This window comes from Thalassophryne amazonica, chromosome 17 (genome assembly GCF_902500255.1).
Source record: "Thalassophryne amazonica chromosome 17, fThaAma1.1, whole genome shotgun sequence".
Lineage (NCBI taxonomy): Eukaryota > Metazoa > Chordata > Actinopteri > Batrachoidiformes > Batrachoididae > Thalassophryne > Thalassophryne amazonica.
In genome coordinates this window covers 63,603,471-63,624,997 of record NC_047119.1, presented here as the reverse complement: position 1 = coordinate 63,624,997, position 21,527 = coordinate 63,603,471, and the positions used below count along the sequence as shown (strand labels likewise).

At 39.5% G+C, this 21,527-nt stretch overlaps 1 protein-coding gene across 3 annotated transcripts in view; it reads left to right on the top strand.

Moving 5' to 3' along the window:
* ror2 (receptor tyrosine kinase-like orphan receptor 2) overlaps nt 1–21,527 on the top strand; it is a 192,993-nt gene that overhangs the window by 56,303 nt on the left and 115,163 nt on the right. The window contains exon 1 of one of the 3 annotated variants that reach the window (XM_034192307.1): nt 8,379–8,463. The exons of the other annotated variants lie outside the window; for them this stretch is intronic. Within the exon in view, the coding sequence (XP_034048198.1) occupies nt 8,427–8,463 (37 nt within the window). The 5' untranslated portion in view covers nt 8,379–8,426. Of the gene's footprint in view, nt 1–8,378; nt 8,464–21,527 lie in introns of those variants that run through there. 3 annotated transcript variants of the gene reach the window in all.

Sequence of the window (21,527 nt, the reverse complement as noted above, 5' to 3'; positions counted from 1 at the left end):
TGATGAGTGGAACTGACAATAGGTGAGTGATTACTGAATTAGAAGCAGGTGTGTGATTACCCAAATGGCAAACAGCTGCACATAGTGGGCAAGGACTCAGGTGGGCAAGGGCACAATCACACAGAAACGCAGACACGGCCTCAGACATACAAAAACAGACAAGACAGGAAAGCAATAAAACAAAAACTTTCATGAACCAATTATATTTATATATTTACCATGTTACCCAGACTATGAGTCATCTAGTTTAGAAGGTCCCGTCACTTATACTCTGACACAACTTATATGTAAAAAAAAAATAGGTGTGTAACTGGACACATAAATCACAGTTTGTTACATTTTCAGTACAGTCAAAACAATAAAGATATTTAAACAAATATTATTTTGGTGCATGTGTGTGACTGAATAATCATTCCAGATTATTACAAAATGCTTTTTCTTGAATTCTTATGAAATATATGATTCAAAAATAAATGTGATCTAAATATGATACCATGATAAGAAGTCATGAGTTTGTCACTCAGGGTTCATGTTAATTTGTGAACCCAATATGCAGGCAGCCAAGACGAGAGGTATGATTAAACACCAGTGATTTATTGTCCAAGTTCACACCCGTCAGCAGTCATGTGAATACAAAAAGTCCACAACCGTGAAAACAGCATCCAACAAATGTAATTGGCTGGATCCTCTTCAAATTGCGCCAAGTTTGCCTTCGACATGACTAGCCTGGTGCATTTCTGATCAGGCGTCAGAAGACGTGGCACCCACCGAGCTGACACCTGTGACATTCCAAGTTCTTCATGCAGAATGTGTTCAGTTCTCTCACGGGATATTCCCACAGCATCTGCTAGCTGATTAATCATCGATCGTCTGTTGTCCATCACCATTTCATGAACAAAGTCAATGTTTTTCTGGGTTGTGGCTGTTGCAGGCCGCCCAGACCTTGGGTCGTCTTCAAGGCTCTCTCTGCCCCTCTTAAATTCAGCTGCCCACTTCTGCACTGTAGATATGGAGGGAGCTTCATCCCCTAATGTAGCAACCATATCCACACGAATGTCCTTGGGCTTTAACCCCTTTTTATGCAGGTACTTAATCACACCGCGATGCCAGATTTAGTCCATTTTTGCCGTTTTCCTCTACCACGAACATTCAAACTTAGCTATGAACCACAAACTACCTCACAACCTGGAAGACAAAAACACAGTTAGTCATCAGAAGAGTTGAACTTAATGCATGCCAAGTTTTATTGAAATGGCATTTCTCCTTCTTGGTGAGCCTTAGAACTTTTCAGCCTATCCTCGTGTATATATATATATATATATATATATATATATATATATATATACACACACACACACATACACACCTTATATTTACTGTATTTTTGTTTTGCACTACATCAGACAACTTAAAAATATTTAAATGTTTAATTTTTATTATTTATATATATATATATATATATATATATATATATATATATATATATATATATATATATATATATATATATATATTTATATTTATATAATTTAATTTAATATTAAATATTTAAATGTTGTGGTGTATTGTAAGTTGCTGTCTTTCCTTCCGTTGGTACAGCAAATCCTTCCATGTCATAAAACTCAAGAACCGTAAAACTGAAAATGTTTGAAATTTTTATACATTAATGCTAGGAGGTCAAAGCTCTGTCTGCCAATAAAAAATAAAAAAACTCATGCATTTCTGACATTTATAATTTTTTTTTTTTTATTGAATTTTGTGTTTCAAATAGGAAATGTACAGAAGCCCTGAAATGCTCACATCACCCACTAGATGGTGACAGATGCTGCTCAAATGTGTGGCAAGGTCTCGACTGTTCATTTGAGAAGTTCACTTTTGTCGAAAGTAAGGCTAACTTACAGTTGTGTCCCTAAATTATTAAAAAATATGAGTCTTAATTTTGTTGTCATTTTCCCCCATGCTATCGAAAACGGTATAGAGTATTTTCCTGGGTAGCTGCATCAAGTTTGAAATTCTATTTACATGACAACCCTTTTTGGCCTTTAGCGTCAGCCACGTGCAGGTGGAACAGTAGACATGCTCATCCTGTAGCTTGTTCATCATCGCTTAGCGACAAAGAGCAAAACACGCGCACAGTAATATGAAAGACAGAGAGCCCGTTGCTGACCGTAGCTTTGGAATGCACGCGGTTATCAGAGCACCAGCTCTTCTCCACATCACAGCCTTCTTAAGCTCCTTTACGGCCGCGTCTTTCAGCCTCCGCTGGACAAACATTTGAAAGGAAGTGGCTGCTTTTTTTATGAGATGGCTATTGTTGTTTTAACTCAGTCATGGGGATGGAGTTACTGTGTGATCGCTGCCTGATGAGGGTGTGCAGGCTCAGAAGATAGCATCAGAGCCGGTTAGAGGGAAATTCCACTGCGGGCAACGCGATACCATCTGACAATCCAGAAAGTGCTGCGATGTCGGCGCTGTGTCAGAGCCCTGTTTTACATGCTTGTTTATGTCTGGATGATAAGAGGGACGGAGGCTGTGTGACAAATGGAGTCACATCTGGACCTGGTTTGTGTTCCAGAGGAGCTTTACGATGGCCGTTTTCCTGAAGGAACGCTGGTGCCGGAGTGTCAGGTACGTTTCACTCTACCTGGGAAGCAGCCAGATTGTTTCATGTTTGGCAGCTTTAAACGTTTTTTTATAGTGTCACATCATTATACTTTAGGTTCATGGTTTTTTTTTTTAAATCATAAGCAGCTTGTCGTTATGATTTTATGCATCAGCAACTGGAGCAGTGTTTTTGTTTTTGTGGAATCCAGTTCAGGTGGTGGTTTAGAGTTTTGTTCGGGATATTTGGGGGTCTGTTAATAGACAACTCTGGAGTATTTCCATTCTAATTACAGCGGAAACAGACTGTGTGCAAAAAGCTCATAACATGATGTCACGTAGCTGCAGGGCAGCCTGGCTTGTTTGCACCTGATGACCTTCCATCACATGCTGATGGTTTATGGGGGGAGGTTGTAATTGCAGGAGTTCAAATCTGTGAGAGACGGTTTGTCACGGACAGATGGGTGGATTTAAAAGGAGCCACGTTGTGGAGAATCGGTTTTTAGCTGCATTTTCTAGTTCAGCGTATTTGGAGCTTTATTGAGAGAGGAGCGGCGTGACGAGTTGTGCGTTTGGATGCATAAATAAACACAACAAGGGCTTCAAGATGTACAGGTTCCCTTCAGATCCTAACAGAAGAAAAATTTTGGAAAATAAAGTCAGCCGTGTGGGATGGAATTAACTTCATAGACAAATTTTTGAGAGGTAAATTTATTGTTTAGTCCCATGTACAGTAAAACGCACCTAAACCATCATCGTTGTTGCTCCTGTTTTGTGTTCGGGGTCACCACAGCGGATACAACCAGATCCACATTGGTAGTTGGCACAAGTTTTACGCCAGATGCCCTTCCTGACGCAACTCCAGTTTTACCTGGAGAAACACACAGCCCCTGGTGTTCCATAGAGGTCTGCCATCCAAGTACTAACCAGGTCCCGCACTGCTTAGCTTCTGAGATCTTACAGGATCAGACCAGCTGCTCTAAACCATCATCGTATAAACCGGAAATTCGCAGTTACCAGACAAAAAAGTCCCAAAGTTTTTGTATTGTTTTCCATGTAATAAACACCGTATATAATGGATTTTATATAACGGATTTTTTGCTCACTTCGGATAAAATGTCCCATCTGATCGCAATGTATTTACATTAAACCCCCTCGCATGTAGAACTGGAGTCATTTCCGTGATTAAAAAAAAAAAACAGTTTATTTTTCAGACTCGGACCCACAGCCTGACATGCACCTGTTAAATCAGACACAGCAAAAGGCTGTGATTTGACACTTTTCTGCTTTCACTCTTTCCTCTCATATTTTAATAGTTTTTGAAGTGCGCATGCTGATTACATTTCAGGATCGCATACGTCCACAAATTTACAACACAGAGTCGGTAAAAGAGGAAGTTGTACACCTTACCTTTGAATCGATGATCGTAGAAAGAAAAGCTTGTTGAGGGTGAAATTAATCCATAATAAACCATTATCCAGCAAAAGTTAAATAAATAAATAAATCATCATGAATTGCAAATTCATGTAAATTTGGTATCTTAACTATTTTTATATTTATTTTGACAGTACCTGTACCTCGATGTGTTGCTGTATGTAGTTAAATGATTAAAAAAAAAAAATCACTGAAAACATAAAAGGTTCATTCAGTAGTTCAACACATCTGGCCCCAAAATGACACCATGTTCTCAGTTGACACTACTCTCTGAATAAAGGGACCCTACATAGAACTACCCCCCCCAAACCAAAATGTAAGCCTCTTTCACACCAGGCCTGCATATAGTTGCATTATGCTCTGTATTGAGTACGCTAGAATGGCTGCGTCATTAAAAAAATGTTGCGCGCAGGGGGAAGCTTGGCCCACCTCTTCTTCTTCTGTGGATCTGAAGCTTCACTGCCAGCAAAGTTCAGTGGGATGAATAAAATCTAGCAATGCAGATATGTACTGATAAAAAACCCTAGAAGGAATTTTCGCTGGACCGGGGTAGGGTATCACATAATTGCTTAGCATTGGTGTACAGTAGCGTAGTGTTCCGTAGGCTTGCATACAGTAGCATAGTGTTCCGTAGGCATGCATACAGTAGCGTAGTATTGTGTAGGCTTGTATACAGTAGCGTAGTGTTCCGTAGACTTGCATACAGTAGGTGGTGTTCCGTAGACTTGCATACAGTAGCGTAGTGTTCTGTAGGCTTGCATACAGTAGGTGGTGTTCCGTAGGCTTGCATACAGTAGCGTAGTATTATGTAGGCTTGCATACAGTAGCATAGTGTTCTGTAGGCTTGCATACAGTAGCATAGTGTTCCGTAGACTTGCATACGGTAGCGTAGTATTATGTAGACTTGCATACAGTAGCGTAGTGTTTCGTAGACTTGCATACGGTAGCGTGGTGTTCCGTAAACTTGCATACAGTAGCGCAGTGTTCCGTAGGCTTGCATACAGTAGCCTAGTATTGTGTAGACTTGTGTAGAGTACTGCGTCCAGTGCTCTATGCAAATTTTTTTTTTTTTTCGCCGTAACACCGGTGTGAAAGGGGCTTTAGGCCTGAACTCCTGCTTGCTTTGTGAGACACATCCACATCACCATTACATTACTCCTGTTCCCACACCCTTTCGAGAAGAGGGGTGGGTGTGGCAGCTGCTTGCTGTTTAAAGTGACAGGTGAAGAAACAGGTTTGGGTTTTTGGGTTCCTGTTCCTGGTTTTTTTGGTCCATTGCTTTGATGATATTTACGTCCTTTGACCTTTGCGGCATTTATACTCCTCCTCTGATGAGTTGTAGGTTCTCTGGGCCTTTTCGCACTCAAGAGGGTCTCTGGATCTCTCTTTGCTTAACCCATGTGGTACCATTGTACCATTTCCTTTCACAATGACTCTGGTCCTTTCTGAGCATGAATGTGTTGGACAGTGGTGTTTGGCTCTTGAATGGGATCTGACAGGAGTTTTAACCTTTATTTAACCAGGTTAGTCCCATTCAGATCAAGATAGCTTTTGCAAAGGAGACCTGGGTCATTATAAAGTTTCCAATTCACCTAACCTGCATGTCTTTAAATGTGGGAGAAAACCGGAGCACCCGGAGGAAACCCACGCAAACACGGGGAGAACATACAAATGCCACACAGAAAAGCTACAGGTGGGAATCGATCCCCTGACCTTCTTGCTGTGAGGCAACAGTAGTACCACTAAACCACTGTGCTGCCCAGAAGTCTCTGGGCGTCGCCTTTCTGGCAAGACCTCATCACTGTTCCTTCAAGTAACTCCACTGCTGGCGGACATAATGCCACCGTTCACCTTTCCCCAGCACCGGGGTTCATGAGCAAGGTCTGTCAGCTTAGTGTTTATGTGCGCTGTCTTGACAGTCTATGTATGGCACACTGCCTAAAGTGCGTTGCACAAATGTATTCGGTGAGGGAAGTCAGATACAGTGCAATCAGTTTGCAAGAGGTGTTTGCAAACGTGTCATTGTGCATATCATACCAAGAAGGATCCAGATCTGCTTGAACATGAGTTTGTTTCAATTTGCGTAAACGTGTTATTCCGTTAGATATGCAGGCTAACGTAACGTAACCACAGCTTGTAGTACTATCCTGAGGTGCACATCAAACTTGATCAAATCTGGCCCCTGGGCATCTGTACATTGTTTGAAGATCGCGCTCACGAAGTCCGTGTGTCATGAATCAGCGCTTTGCTAGAACATACAGAGGAGTCAGTCACAGCTCGCGCCATGATGCAGTGTTACTGTTGGTAATATAAATGAGCATGTTTACATGACCATAATGCGATAATCAGAAAAACCTGGTTTATGTGATTTCAGTACATTAGTTGGATTTCTTTGGTCGTGGAGAAAGAAGAAAGGACAGCTCTTGAAGAAAGACTCATTAGCAGGGTTTTAATGAGTCTTTCATTGGATTCAGGTGTGTTGGAACAGGGGGACAACTAAGAGTGTCAAGAAGGCACAGTAGTGTTCAGAATAATAGTAGTGCTATGTGATTAAAAAGATTAATCCGGGTTTTGAGTATATTTCTTATTGTTACATGGGAAACAAGGTACCAGTAGATTCAGTAGATTCTCACAAATCCAACAAGACCAAGCATTCATTATATGCACACTCTTAAGGCTATGAAATTGCGCTATTAGTAAAAAATAGTAGAAAAGGGGGTGTTCACAATAATAGTAGTGTGGCATTCAGTCAGTGAGTTCGTCAATTTTGTGGAACAAACAGGTGTGAATCAGGTGTCCCCTATCTAAGGATGAAGCCAGCACCTGTTGAACATGCTTTTCTCTTTGAAAGCCTGAGGAAAATTGGACATTCAAGACATTGTTCAGAAGAACAGCGTAGTTTGATTAAAAAGTTGATTGGAGAGGGGAAAACTTATACGCAGGTGCAAAAATATTATAGGCTGTTCATCTACAATGATCGCCAGTGCTTTAAAATGGACAAAAAAAAACAAAAAAAACAGAGACATGTGGAAGAAAACGGAAAACAACCATCAAAATGGATAGAAGAATAACCAGAATGGCAAAGGCTCACCCATTGATCAGCTCCAGGATGATCAAAGACAGTCTGGAGTTACCTGTAAGTGCTGTGACAGTTAGAAGATGCCTGTGTGAAGCTAATTTATTTGCAAGAATCCCCTGTGAAGTCCCTCTGTTAAATAAAAGACGTGCAGAAGAGGTTACAATTTGCCAAAGAACACATCAACTGGCCTAAAGAGAAATGGAGGAATATTTTGTGGACTGATGAGAGTAAAATTGTTCTTTTTGGGTCCAAGGGCCGCAGACAGTTTGTGAGACGACCCCCAAACTCTGAATTCAAGCCACAGTTCACAGTGAAGACAGTGAAGCATGGTGGTGCAAGCATCATGATATGGGCATGTTTCTCCTACTATGGTGTTGGGCCTATATATCACATACCAGGTATCATGGATCAGTTTGGATATGTCAAAATACTTGAAGAGGTCATGTTGCCTCATGCTGAAGAGGACATGCCCTTGAAATGGGTGTTTCAACAAGACCATGACCCCAAGCAAGCTAGTAAATGAGCAAAATCTTGGTTCCAAACCAACAAAATTAATGCCTCGCAGGTGTGAAGAAATCATGAAAAACTGTGGTTAATACTAGTTTAGTGATTCACAGGATTGCTAAAAAAGCAGTTTGAACATAATAGTTTTGAGTTTGTAGCTTCAACAGCAGATGCTACTATTATTGTGAACACCCTTTTTCTACTTTTTTTTTAACTTATAGCCCAATTTCATAGCCTTAAGAGTGTGCATATCATGAATGCTTGGTCTTGTTGGATTTGTGAGAATCTACTGAATCTACTGGTAGCTTGTTTCCCATGTAACAATAAGAAATATACTCAAAACCTGGATTAATCTTTTTAGTCACATAGCACTACTATTATTCTGAACATTACTGTAGATCTCGAGGACCGAACTTGGCCACCCCTTTCGTAGACTGTATAGAGAAAAAGACAGCGCTCTCTTTCTCCCTTGCTCCCTCTCTGTCTTGCTCCCTTTCTCTCTCTCCCTCCCTCTCGCTTCCTCCTTTATCTCTGTCACAGTGAATAGATGCTCAGAATTAATGTCCTGGTAAACGAACAGTGATGAAATATGACGTCGTGCTTTTAGACCACAAGAACTTCGGCTCAAGTCCAACATATGCATCTCAGTTGCGTAGCTCGCCAAGAAATTTGCTCTTTAGAATGCTGAAACAACACACAAGGGACACTGAAGCATCCTTGTGAGTCCTGGCAATTTTTTTTTTTTTTTTTTTTTGGACACACAGACTCTTGAAGCTTTGTGATCTGATGAAGGATGTTATGAGTCCCGATGAGACAGCAGTGCGTCCCGCTGTACCTCTGGAAATGTGAGTGCTGCTTGCGTTTACACATGCGCAAATGTAAAAGAATGAATGAATTAATTAATGGTATGCATCACTCATTCATCATCACTCACTCATCTTCAACCACTTATCTGGGATCAGGTCATGGGGTAACAGCTCCATTAGGAGACCCCAGACGTCCACATTAAACACCTCTGCCTGGGAAATCCTGAGTATTAGGGAGAAATTCAGGTGTGTAAATCCAATTTCTCATAATCAGATAACAGCCCGTCATCAGGTAATGATCAGGGCGCATATCCACAAAGCAACCTAAGGCAAAAAAAAGCTCCTAGTGATGTTATTCTAAGAAACATCTTAGAAATCCTCAAATTCTTTGACATTTCTTAGAATTTTCCCTTGGTAAGATGAAAGGTCTCCGCAAAGCACCTTAGGCCTTAAGAGAGCTCCTAAGGCGCCACACTGGTAAGAGGAGGGAGGAGGACTTTTAAGGAGGAGTCCTTCTGTTCTGCCTTAAGCAGAGATATTCTCCGTATGTAGGATGACAGTGAGTCAGTAACACGCTACCGGCTTGATATACATAATTATTTTATGTTAATTTACTGTCTTAATGTATTTATAAGTTGTTTAGTTCATGTTATCATATACACACTGTTAATATTATCATTTTATTTTATTATTATTAATATTATTATTATCTGTATTATTAATATTGTTATTTTCTTTTACTATTACTTCTATTTTTATTTCATTTTTAAATGGACCACAATGGAAATAAGTGTTTTCACTTCCTTGTGTCGTGCATGTATTTTGAACACATTTACAATTATATTATGTACTCACAATGAATGTAGTAAATAAACTAACACACGCACGCATGCACAGTTTTAATATATACATATTTAGCATGCGAATGAGGTTCCTTCAAACATTTTCAAGCTGTGTAACAATTCATTTAATTTTGCTGAGTTTCATCATCATAACAAAGTTATCCTCACGATTACACGTCTTAATGCAGTTCAGGTTATATGATCAGTTGATTTTTCTGTTCATTCATGACTAGTAGGGCGGAGCGCATTTTTAAAAAAAATTCTCCCCTTTCTGTGACAATCAATCACAGCTCTGAGAGGATTGCGTCATATCTAGCAACAGGGTCAACCCCGCCTCCTCACAAAGATAGAAGTTTCTGTCCCCTCCTTGCTTAGACTTGCTCTCAGACACCTGCTGGCTAAATTAGGAGCTCTTTGAGAGGACTTTGAGTTGCTTTGTGGATACAGGCCCAGGTTTTTAGTGTATGTGATATCAGCATAAAAGGTATATAATAAAAAAATATATAATTACAAGAACAGTTATTAGAGTTTAAACATCTGCCATTTATCCTGTTTCCTGAACTTTGACCCTAATCGTTGACCTTTGATCATGAGCATTCACTCATTGAACTTTACAGCTCCTCTTTGATCCTGCGTTTGTTCACTGATGTTTCAATCCCGATTACTGAACTTTGGTTCTTAATTCTGATCATTGATCCTCATTATCGAGCTTTCATTCTGACTGCTGTCCTTTGATCCGCCCCTTGGTCTGAATCTGCAAGAAATTTTAATGGGTTTCCTTGAAACCTGTTCATTCAGTTTTACTCAACCCAGCTAACAATCCAAGACATCAGTGGATGTAGATGAAACATAACCTCCGTAACAGAGGTAGTATTTCTTTGAAAGCAACAACTCATTTGAGTCCATACTTTACCCAAGGTCAAAAACATCACAGTCTTCCAATTTTAGTTTTATTCATGCCAACATTGTTTCATAAAAATAAAGTCCAACGCCATCTCTCAAGGTGTTATTTCCTTTCCTGGCTCCACCCCGTCACATCTTTATCAAACTCAACCCACTACAAGTTTTGTGGAAGCTGATTTGTGTTTGTATAGTCCTAATAATACACTGACAAACAGACAATAACATCCTTGCGGTTATGAACACATTCCATCACATTCAGACTTTCCGTTCCACTCTTAACTGGCTTTGGACACTAATAATTTAGGATTTCCAGTCTCATTTTTTCCTCATCAGAGTTGGCTCCATTTGCTCCCGTTCCCCTGGTAGCTTGGGTCAACCAGATGGGACATTACTTGAGGTGCGCAAATGGGTTCTCTGTAAAATTAGCCTGTCATTTAGTTTATGGTGGGGTACTTTAGTTTCTTCTTGCTTCTACGTCTGGTATTCCTGTTTCAAACATTAAGACTGAACAAAGACGGTCTAAGTCACACTGCACACTCTCCAATGTTTAATATGTTCTACATCAGCTTCAAACTGTAGCTGGCCAAAATGCAGGGTTCAGGGAAAATTCATTTTTACCCACCAGTCGCCATCCAGGTAGTTACAAAATTTACTCTATTTCAGAGTATTTGCAGTAAATATTTTTGCGACCAACACAGTTGTCATTTTTACACCTACATCCTCTGAATCCCGTGTCAGCATGTTGGTCTGTCCCACAAAAGTGTTTGGCCTTAGATCAATAAAAGCCTGGTCTAAAGTTCAGCACAGTCTATTACTGTATATAAACTAGAGTTGGGTATTGATTCAAATTTCAAGAATCAATTCAATTCCGATTCTTAAGATTCAGAATCGATTATTTCGATTCAGTTCGATTCGATCCGATCCGATATTGATTTGGGTTAGTGTTATTAAAACAGTTTTTGAGCTGTTACCAAATTGTCTAGTTAAGCAACATAATACTAGTATTATATTGACAGGAAATTAATGAAGTGTTGGAAATGAATGATGGCTATAAGACTGATGGTCATCCCAGAACTCTATCCCAGAATGATACAGTAGTATTTTTATTTTACAAACATGCTGAAGGGCAGAATTACTGAACAGATTCAGGGCAGCCAAAAGAGGGTTTGTTGGGCCTGACACAGGTACATTTCTACACCCTTCCATGTTTTGGCCTGATGCCTCTTTTCTTTTGGCTTTAAAGTAAGGCTGTAACAAAGATATATATATATATATATAAAAAAAACACTATGGCTTTACTTCACAAAATCTGGCCCTCAAAATGCAGGCAATAGTGTTTCAGAGAGATAAAACCAGAACCAGTGGGTCCACAATCAATGTAGAGAAATGATCATTTTCACACCCTCGGCCCAACTGCAGCATCATTTTTTCAGGGACGCTGTTCCAGTGCTGCCAAAAAGTGCATATAGATACATTTTTTTTTTTTAAATCTATCTTTGGATGTGTGAATCGATCTGTGGGAATTAAAATGAGAATCGATTTAAAATCGGCGGTGGATCGATCTTTCCAACCGAGCACTAATATAAACAGCGCAACACTCAGGCTACCGTGCATAAGCGGGTTCACAACACATGAAAATTCAGTAAGGTATGTCTTCTATAATACATTCCAATTGTAAGGCAGAACTACTAGTGTATAGTAAGGTATATATATATATATATATATATATATATATATATATATATATAAAGAAGAGTAGAAAGGAATGCCGCGTTCACACCGGGCGCGACGCGAGCGACAGCAGTGACAGGTTGCCATGTAATCCAGGACATGTTGTGGCACCAAAGGACACGTTGTGGCACCAAGCCACACAGCACGACGTGATGGATGTGAATGAAGCGACGCAAGCGAAGCGATTTTGAGCAGTTGGCGCGTTTGTGGCGCGATACTGTGTCGCATCACGTCGCGTTGCCCTCCTCCCCAAGTTGAAACATCTGAACTTTTTCGTCTTGTCACGCCGCGATGACTAATCAGGGATTGGATATGTAGTGATGTGGAGATGTCTGGAGTTTGATTGAGTTGGATGTGAACATGTCCTGTCTTTGGTAGCAGCCTGTGAGCAGGACCTATGTCCCTTTTGTTCTTTATTTCACAATTATGACAGACTTTTTTGGGGAAGAGCGAGGAGCAGCCCCACAGCAAGCAGTGGAGTTTTTTTTTTTTATTGTTTACATGTGCGCGCCTGAACGGGACAGGCATTCCTCAAACTGGGTCCTGCAGAGGTGGAAGGACCACTGAAAGCGGCCGTCATCCAGACGCAGCTCCTGCAACAAATAATGATACTCCCTGAATTGGGAATGTCTCATGACGTTTGTCAGCTTTCCCCAACAACTTGCTCTGTGTGATCAAGATCCGTCATGTTAACTTGACTGACAACTGGAGCCGGCGAGTGGAATGGAAGCTCCTCCTATTTGATGACGCACTGGGGCGAATTTTCATAGTGAAAGCAGAGCGATACACCGGGCAATGGGGGAGCATCCGTCGCCACGTGACCGACGCAAATTTGTGGCATCTGGTCGCGCCCAGTATGAACGTGGCAGAAGAGTAGAATAGAGTAGACTAGAGCCACTTAGGTGCCTGGTCTTGAGAACCAGGGATGGTAGGTTGAAAAGCTTTTTTATCCCATGGGAACTCTACCTACCCACCTAAATGGCTTAAGAAAATGGACATCATGTATATAAGTGACCTTTACACAATAAGGGTAATAAACAACATATACAAGAAATATAGTTACTGTTATATATATAGCTGGCAGTGGTGTGCACAGATAACCAAAAAATTTACTTCGATAACAGATAATCAGATAACTAAAAATTTATCTTTGATAAAGATAAAACGATAAACCACCCAAAAATGTATCAGAAGTTACAGATAACCGATAAATTCCAATATTGTCTCTGGTACATTTGCAACTACTAATAAACTGAATTTGAGTTTTAACGCCACAATGGCTTCTACTAGAATTAAAAGTGACAACAGACCCAAACAATGAGGCCACAATTTTGTCTTTGAACATCCTACCCCTGCTGGAAGCTCTTGTTTACTACACAACTTCCAGCACAGAGGCACCCTGAGAGCGGCTACAAAGCCAACTCTCTGCCAATCACAATGCTCTGGTCAGGCAGAGGTCTTGAAAAATAAAGTCATGCTGACTTATGGTTTTGATTTATAAATAACATTAATACCAATAGAATAACTCCATTAATGTCAATTCTGTCATTTGTACAAAGGTAAAATATAACATAATATCTTTTAATGTTGAATAATGCACTAATTCTGAGGTTTTGTAACAAACACAGACAGATCGCAAAGGATTCTGGGTAAAAGTGCCTCTGCTAAACACTGATTGGTTCATTCATTCATTATGTAAACCAACACGTTAATGTGACGTGTGTTGTGTGTTGGTGTTTACAGATAAATGTGCTTTTGTAAAATATTCCATTTTTTATTTGTAAAAACAGGCATTTTTATGGAGCCCTTGAAGTGTCATCACAAAATGTTTTGCATGTGGAGAGAATGTGCGCTCAATTAATTAGTGCCGTGCGCACGTTTTATGATGTTGTAAAATGTGCAGTCAATACTGTCTACATAAATGTTGGCTTTACACTGTGAGTTTTGGCCCTTTTTCATATGATTTTTCATTCATGCGAGAATTTTTTGGACCGGGTTTCAGGTTAATCACGCGTCCTGCATCATGTAGTGTACATGGAGTAACAAGCTGCGTTTAACATCTGACGACCACCTCCTGATCGCCGATCGTATGGTCGAATGAAAATCAAACCTGTTTGATATTATTCTGGTCGGCCGTCGTGAGGTTATCCTGCTGCTGAAAAGCTACAAGCATCCAACCGCTCGCACTGTGCATGTGCAAACACTGCAGAGCTGTCTTGTATTTATTTATTTTTTTTGCTGTTGTTTTGTTTTGTTTTTAAACTTAATTTGTGTAAAAAAAAAAAAAAACATTTGCAAAGCCAAAAGTTGATTTGACAATCATCTGATATAACCGGGGTCAAAATAAATAGAACACTGCCATCTACTGGTGCCCAGACGCTTAGTACTTAGGGAGAATACTGCCATGAACACTACTGGCCAGTAGATGGCAGTAGAGGCCTTGAAAACTTGCCAAAACAAAATTCCAGATAATCCGTGTCTGCTACATTTAAAATGCGTGGAATTTAACAAACACAGATACAATAACAACGTCTATAAACCCAGAGAATATATTCACGAGAGTTTTAGGCACTAGAGTTTAATGCTGTTTCCGTGGAGCCTGAACAGCGTGTCTGAAATGCATTTGTCCTGTCGTGAATGTACTGAGATTACATAATCCTACCCATAATGCACTGCTGGGCACAGCATGTGCTCACAAAACCTTAAAAATTAGCACATTACTTTAAAACTAAAACATATATCTGATATTCAGACATGACAGTAATTTTAAATAACTTGTCCAAAATTAGTTTAGTTAAAATTTGAACCATAAGTTAAAAATGTATGCCTCTGGATGACTTAGGTGATATTGCCAGCATATCAGTATGGTGTTAAAGGAAATTATTTTTTTGTGTGTGTGTGACCAGTTCTCCTTTGTCTGCAGAGGATAGAGACGTTTTTTATACAACCCCTGGCAATAATTATGGACTCACCGGCCTCGGAGGATGTTTAATTTTGTAGAAAAAAGCAGATCACAGACATGACACAAAACTAAAGTCATTTCAAATGGCAACTTTCTGGCTTTAAGAAACACTATAAGAAATCAAGAAAAAAAATTGTGGCAGTCAGTAACAGTTACTTTTTAGACCAAGCAGAGGGAAAAAAAAATATGGACTCACTCAATTCTGAGGAATAAATTATGGAATCACCCTGTAATTTTCATCCCCAAAACTAACACCTGCATCAAATCAGATCTGCCTGTTAGTCTGCATCTAAAAAGGAGTGATCACACCTTGGAGAGCTGTTGCACCAAGTTGACTGACACGAATCATGGCTCCAACACGGGAGATGTCAATTGAAACAAAGGAGAGGATTATCAAACTCTAAAAGAGGGTAAATCATCACACAATGTTGCAAAAGATGTTAGTTGTTCACAGTCAGCTGTGTCTAAACTCTGGACCAAATACGAACAACATGGGAAGGTTGGTAAAGGCAAACATACTGGTAGACCAAGGAAGACATCAAAGCGTCAAGACAGAAAACTTAAAGCAATATGTCTCAAAAATCGAAAATGCACAACAAAGCGAATGGGAGGAAACTGGAGTCAACGTCTGAACTGTAAGAATCCGCCTAAAGGAAATGGGATTTACATACAAAAAAGCTAAACGAAAGCCATCATTAACACCGAAACAGAAAAAAACAAGGTTACAATGGGCTAAGGAAAAGCAATCGTGGACTGTGGATGACTGGATGAAAGTCATATTCAGTGATGAATCTCAAATCTGCATTGGGCAAGGTGATGATGCTGGAACTTTTGTTTGGTGCCGTTCCAATGAGATTTATAAAGATGACTGCCTGAAGAGAACATGTAAATTTCCACAGTCATTGATGATATGGGGCTGCATGTCAGGTAAAGGCACTGGGGAGATGGCTGTCATTACATCATCAATAAATGCACAAGTTTACGTTGATATTTTGGACACTTTTCTTATCCCATCAATTGAAAGGATGTTTGGGGATGATGAAATCATTTTTCAAGATGATAATGCATCTTGCCATAGAGCAAAAACTGTGAAAACATTCCTTGCAAAAAGACACATAGGGTCAATGTCATGGCCTGCAAATAGTCCGGATCTTAATCCAATTGAAAATCTTTGGTGGAAGTTGAAGAAAATGGTCCATGACAAGGCTCCAACCTGCAAAGCTGATCTGGCAACAGCAATCAGAGAAAGTTGGAGCCAGATTGATGAAGAGTACTGTTTGTCACTCATTAAGTCCATGCCTCAGAGACTGAAAGCTGTTATAAAAGTCAGAGGTGGTGCAACAAAATACTAGTGATGTGTTGGAGCGTTCTTTTGTTTTTCAAGATTCCATAATTTTTTGCGCAGAATTGAATGATTCCATATTTTTTTCCCTCTGCTTGGTCTAAAAAAGTAACTGTTACTGACTGCCACAATTTTTTTTTTTTTCCTGATTTCTTATAGTGTTTTTTAAAGCCAGAAAGTTGCCATTTGAAATGACTTTAGTTTTGTGTCATGTCTGTGATCTGCTTTTTTTCTACAAAATTAAACAACTGAATGAACATCCTCCGAGGCCGGTGATTCCATAGTTTTTGCCAGGGGTTGTAGAAGCAGCACTCTTCTGTTTGCAGAGGGTGAAACTGTACGTGTTACAAAACGTTTAACAGGTAGATGCTGAACTGATTTTAAATTTTAAAAATGCTTGTCACTGTTCAGCTTTGTTTACTTTATCGGTCAAGTTATCAGACAAAAATTAATCAGAAGATAATTGGTCCGATAATGGTTTTTAAAGTTATCTAAAAAGATAATCTGATAATGAAAACATTATCTTCGATAATTATCTGTTATCGTATTATCAGAACGGTGCCCACCACTGATAGCTGGAGAGGTGTTTCGGGCACGTCCCATCGGGAGGAGGCCTCGGTGAAGACCCAGGACACGCTGGAGGGACTACGTCTCTCGGCTGGCTTGGGAACGCCTTGTGGTTCCCCAGGAGGAGCTGGGGGACGTGTGTGTGGATCGAGACGTCTGGCGGCTTTGCTTGAGCTGTTACTACATAATATTACAGGAGTTAGCTTCTAAAACCTAAATATTCATACAGGAGAAGATTGTAGTATATGTATACCTAGTTTGTAGACTAGTAGTAAAATTAAATTATAGCTAGTAGGCTAAGCTATAAATATGGTTATTTTATTATAGAAACACAAGCTATGATGTAATATGTATTAGGTATCTATCTAAAGTTCACCCTGCTAGCTTACTATAGGAAGACAAAATACATACTCTATATGCTATCTAATGGAAACCCCAAACTTAGATACTATCTGTTGATTTCTATTAAAGAACCAGTAAACTGAAGAATCATTAAAAATCTACACCATGTAAAATAAAAATGTAAATAACGAAAATAAGCTAACTATAATTAGATGAGCTACCGTTAAATTAGCCATTAATAAGCCAACTGTACCTTACTAGCCAACAAGGTAAAACAAAGTCGGTAACTAGCGTATAAAGTATGTACACTCTATGCACAACAATGTATAACAGTGTAACCACATGCAGCATGAAACTGAGAGTTGAACAACAACATAAAAATATCAGGTCCCTGATTGGTTCCAGGTAACTGAGTACAAGGAACCTGAGACAGATTGTAACTTAGTCCTGAAGAATAACGGAAGGGATGTAATATTGTTTTATTAGTATGTCTCATTTATTTCCACGTAATTTTGTACCTGAGAAAAACAGTGCCCCCAACAGGACATCGGCATTTACTTACTTACTTAGTAAATGCTTACTTACCACAAGATTTATCCATGTTGCGGACTTCTTAGCTGTCATTTCTGCCTGTCCCCAGGTCATTCCCAGTTCTCTTGGTTCGACCTGTATAGTTTCGGGCCAGGTGGTCTTTGTTGAGTGAAGGGCTACGTCGATGATGTTTGAATCTGGCTTCCTGAAGTGTTGATGTACAACCCCAATTCCAATGAAGTTGGGACATTGTGTAAAATGTAAATAAAACAGAATACAATGATTTGCAAATCCTCTTCAACCTATATTCAACTGAATACACCACAAAGACAAGATATTTAATGTTCAAACTGATAAACTTTATTGTTTTTGTGCAAATATTTGCTCATTTTGAAACGGATGCCTGCAACACCTTTCAAAAAAGCTGGAAAAGTTGATGAATCCTCAAAGAACACCTGTTTAGAAACATTCCACAGGTGAACAGGTTAATTGGAAACAGGGGAGTGCTTGCAATTAAGTGGGTGATGGTCTTTCTCATCTCCGAGTCTGTGGCTACCAGGAATAAGATGGGCGAGATGATGCCGCTCTGTCTTACCCCAGATTTAACAGCAGTTTTGTTGTTGGTTGGTGCTTCACATTCAAAACCTGTTTAGAAGCATTTTATGAGGGTCACTATTTTATCTGGTACTCCATATGATCTCAGGATGATCCAAAGAGGTCCTCTGTGTGTGCTGAATCCTACCCAGTGGATAACAGGCAGAATTACACACAAGACACTGACACACAACTCCTAAATGATAAATAATGTCAGACACAACACAAGATTAACATTTGCTCTCTAGGTTGCAGATGGTTTTGTTAGCTTGGACAGAAGAACAAAATATAATATTCCAACACCTATAATGTGGGCATTATGTCAAATACACATTTTTACACCCATTCTGTATTGTTTTTGTTCCTGTGTATGTCCATCTGTGTGTGAATAAATAGCTTGAAGAGATTTGACCCAATTTGGACCAAACTTGGTGGAATGATTGAGGGCGACTCAATTTTGAGAACAAACAAAACAAAACAAAAGCTGCTTGAGCATTGAGGTCACAGGTCAAGGTCAAAATTTTGACCCAGTGCAGAAGATATGGTTACATCTTGGAACAATTATTTCAAGGACATAGTTCTGGATACACCTGGGGTTACTAATATGAGGTCATGCATCGCCTTTATGGTCATTGATCACATGACCAATGTGCTAAAATGATTTGGTTCTTGTAGTTTTTAAGCCTTAACAGCAAAAACTGTGCAGTAAAGAAGTCGCCATTCATTATAAACGTGCCTAAAAGCACCGGCGAATCCAGTTATGTTCTATCTGCCAATCTGGCACTTGACCTGCTGCGGTTCAGAGTCTGTATACATTGCGACGGTTTCTGCTTGAGGGGTGCACATTATCTCCCCCGTCTAAATAAGTCAAGTCCTGGTCAAACTCTCTCTTCTGGACATCCAATACAGGCCGCACTGTGGCTCCTCTGTGCGTTTGACGCTGCTCGGGCTCTCAGTTTTCTATCCTGGGATTTATTCAGGCCTCCTCGGTTACATAGATAAGTGGTGTCTTAGTACAGATGGCACGGCTGCTGTTTTGAGGCTTTGCACCATTGGGATTGACCCTTAAATCCAAACATGGTTCTGTTTGGTTCAGCATAGTTTCAGCGCAAACTTCTATCAGACCAATTTTTTTAAACACAGATACTTACGTGGCATCAGTCTGCACTCATCAGATCCAAGAATGCAGCAGGTAACTGAAACAATCTTTCAAATGGTGATACAAGCACCAAATTTAGCACAAATACACCTTAGACATTACTCCTTTGAAAAAACTAACTGGCCACATGAATTTTCAATAGACAGCCATGTAGGGGTCAAATGAAGAATTACACAGGGGTCAAAATTAAAAGATGCTCCAATCATATTGAAAACTACACCACATTATTTTCCTTATCATAAAGATTCCAAAAAGATATAGTTTGGACTATCTGTGACTGAATGTTATGGAGTCATGGGGTAAAACCAGCAAGAATGGTGACAAAGGTCAATTTCAGCTTGTACAGGGGTCAAAAGTTAAAATTATAATGGATTAAATGCACTGCGCATGCCAAACAGCACTGAGTGGGGCAGGTTGGATGACCGGTCTAAGATGGCGGCCCCACGGCTCGTCAACGCCAATAAGCAGCAGCAGCCGATGCGGCGTCTACCCTTTATAATGTCTGTGGTTACAACAGTATGAGGTAACCTCTGTCTAGTTGGGAATTGTAGTTCTCTAGGTACACCATATTTGTAGTTCTGTAGGAACAAAAGTCAAACTGTACAATAAACAAATTAGGCACAATAATAAAATAGTGTAGTGCCCTAATGTGCAATGCAATGAATAAAAAAAGACGAAAAATATAAAATCATAACCTGATCAAACAGGCAGAGAACTTGTGCAAACATCAGACGAGTCACCATATAGTGCAATTCCTCAAAGGGAATCTATCAAGAAATAGTTCTACAACACTGCACTCATATCAAAGTGCACATTTAAACCTCTATGATATAATGAGCCCAAGGTGTGGATCCAAAACAGTTCCCTTTGGCACAGTCTCCTATTAATGAGCACATTCTGTAAAATGACAAGCTACTGGATAGTTGGGATCAGCCCGCCTTATCGAACTTTTATGTTCACTGATCTTTTTTTTTTAAACAACGTGTCACGCACTTCAATGTATAAATCAGTCATATCAGTCCTAGGATGTTTAACCCTCTGGGGCCGACGCCTTCATATACGACGGCTAAGACCAAATTATAAATAACCTTTTAATGATATGAGATAGAAACTTACTTTTTTTTTGCTTTAAAGTTAACTCCGCAGACTTTTGAGCCAGCCGTCAGCTGGCCATCTTTGTACTCCTCATAGAAGCTGTGTGATGACATGCGCAATGTGAGTGTCCAAATGGAATTTGTTCATAGTCACATGCTTTTCCAGTCGTAGGGCAGATTTACCTTGCATGAAAAACCAAAGATCATTTCAGGAGTGATATGTTACTAGTTGGCCCATTTGAATAGCCCCCTGGGTGCTCCAATGAGTGCATACTCCGTGTGCCCTGCGCCATTACGCACAGCGATCAGTGAAAGCAGACGGAGCAGATGGAGAGCCTCTGATGACAATCTCACGTGCTCAAACAAAGAGTGTGTAACTATCAGGATTGCTCCACTAGTTTGCATGTGAATGTTACTGGATAACTCCGTTGCTTTCTCTGCGTAAAGCACTGTTTACCATATCAATGGACAACAAAACGCATAGACCATTTTGTATATATTTTGTTTGAACCTTTTTGTTGTACAGTCTTTCACACAAGACCTCAAATTACCTTTATAAAGTGTCAAAACAGTTGTTTATTATAGTTTGCTGTGTGTTTTGAATAAATGTGTGGAAAATTATTTTTCGCTTTATTTTATTCCTTGCCTTTTCTGATTGTAAACCTTTATTACATAAAACACAACTAAAACATATATATTCTGAAAGCACAGGTTGTCCTGAAAAAAAAGAGACATAAAATGTGATTGTGGGATGCAGGGAGAGCTGTTAACAGCAATAATAAAACATTTATGCCAGGCGAGTGAACTGTCCAAAAAATACCCTCGGACCCCAGAGGGTTAAAGTCCCGTGTCTTATGTGTATTATTGCATATATATATATATATATATATATATATATAAATTGCATGAAGAAGGCTGAAATGTTTGTATAAAATAATTTATTAATTAAATAATAATAAATAATAATAATAAAATTATATGCATGGATTTGCCCAGTGTAATTTGCTGATCTAAGTGAGCTGGTCAAAAAAATGTA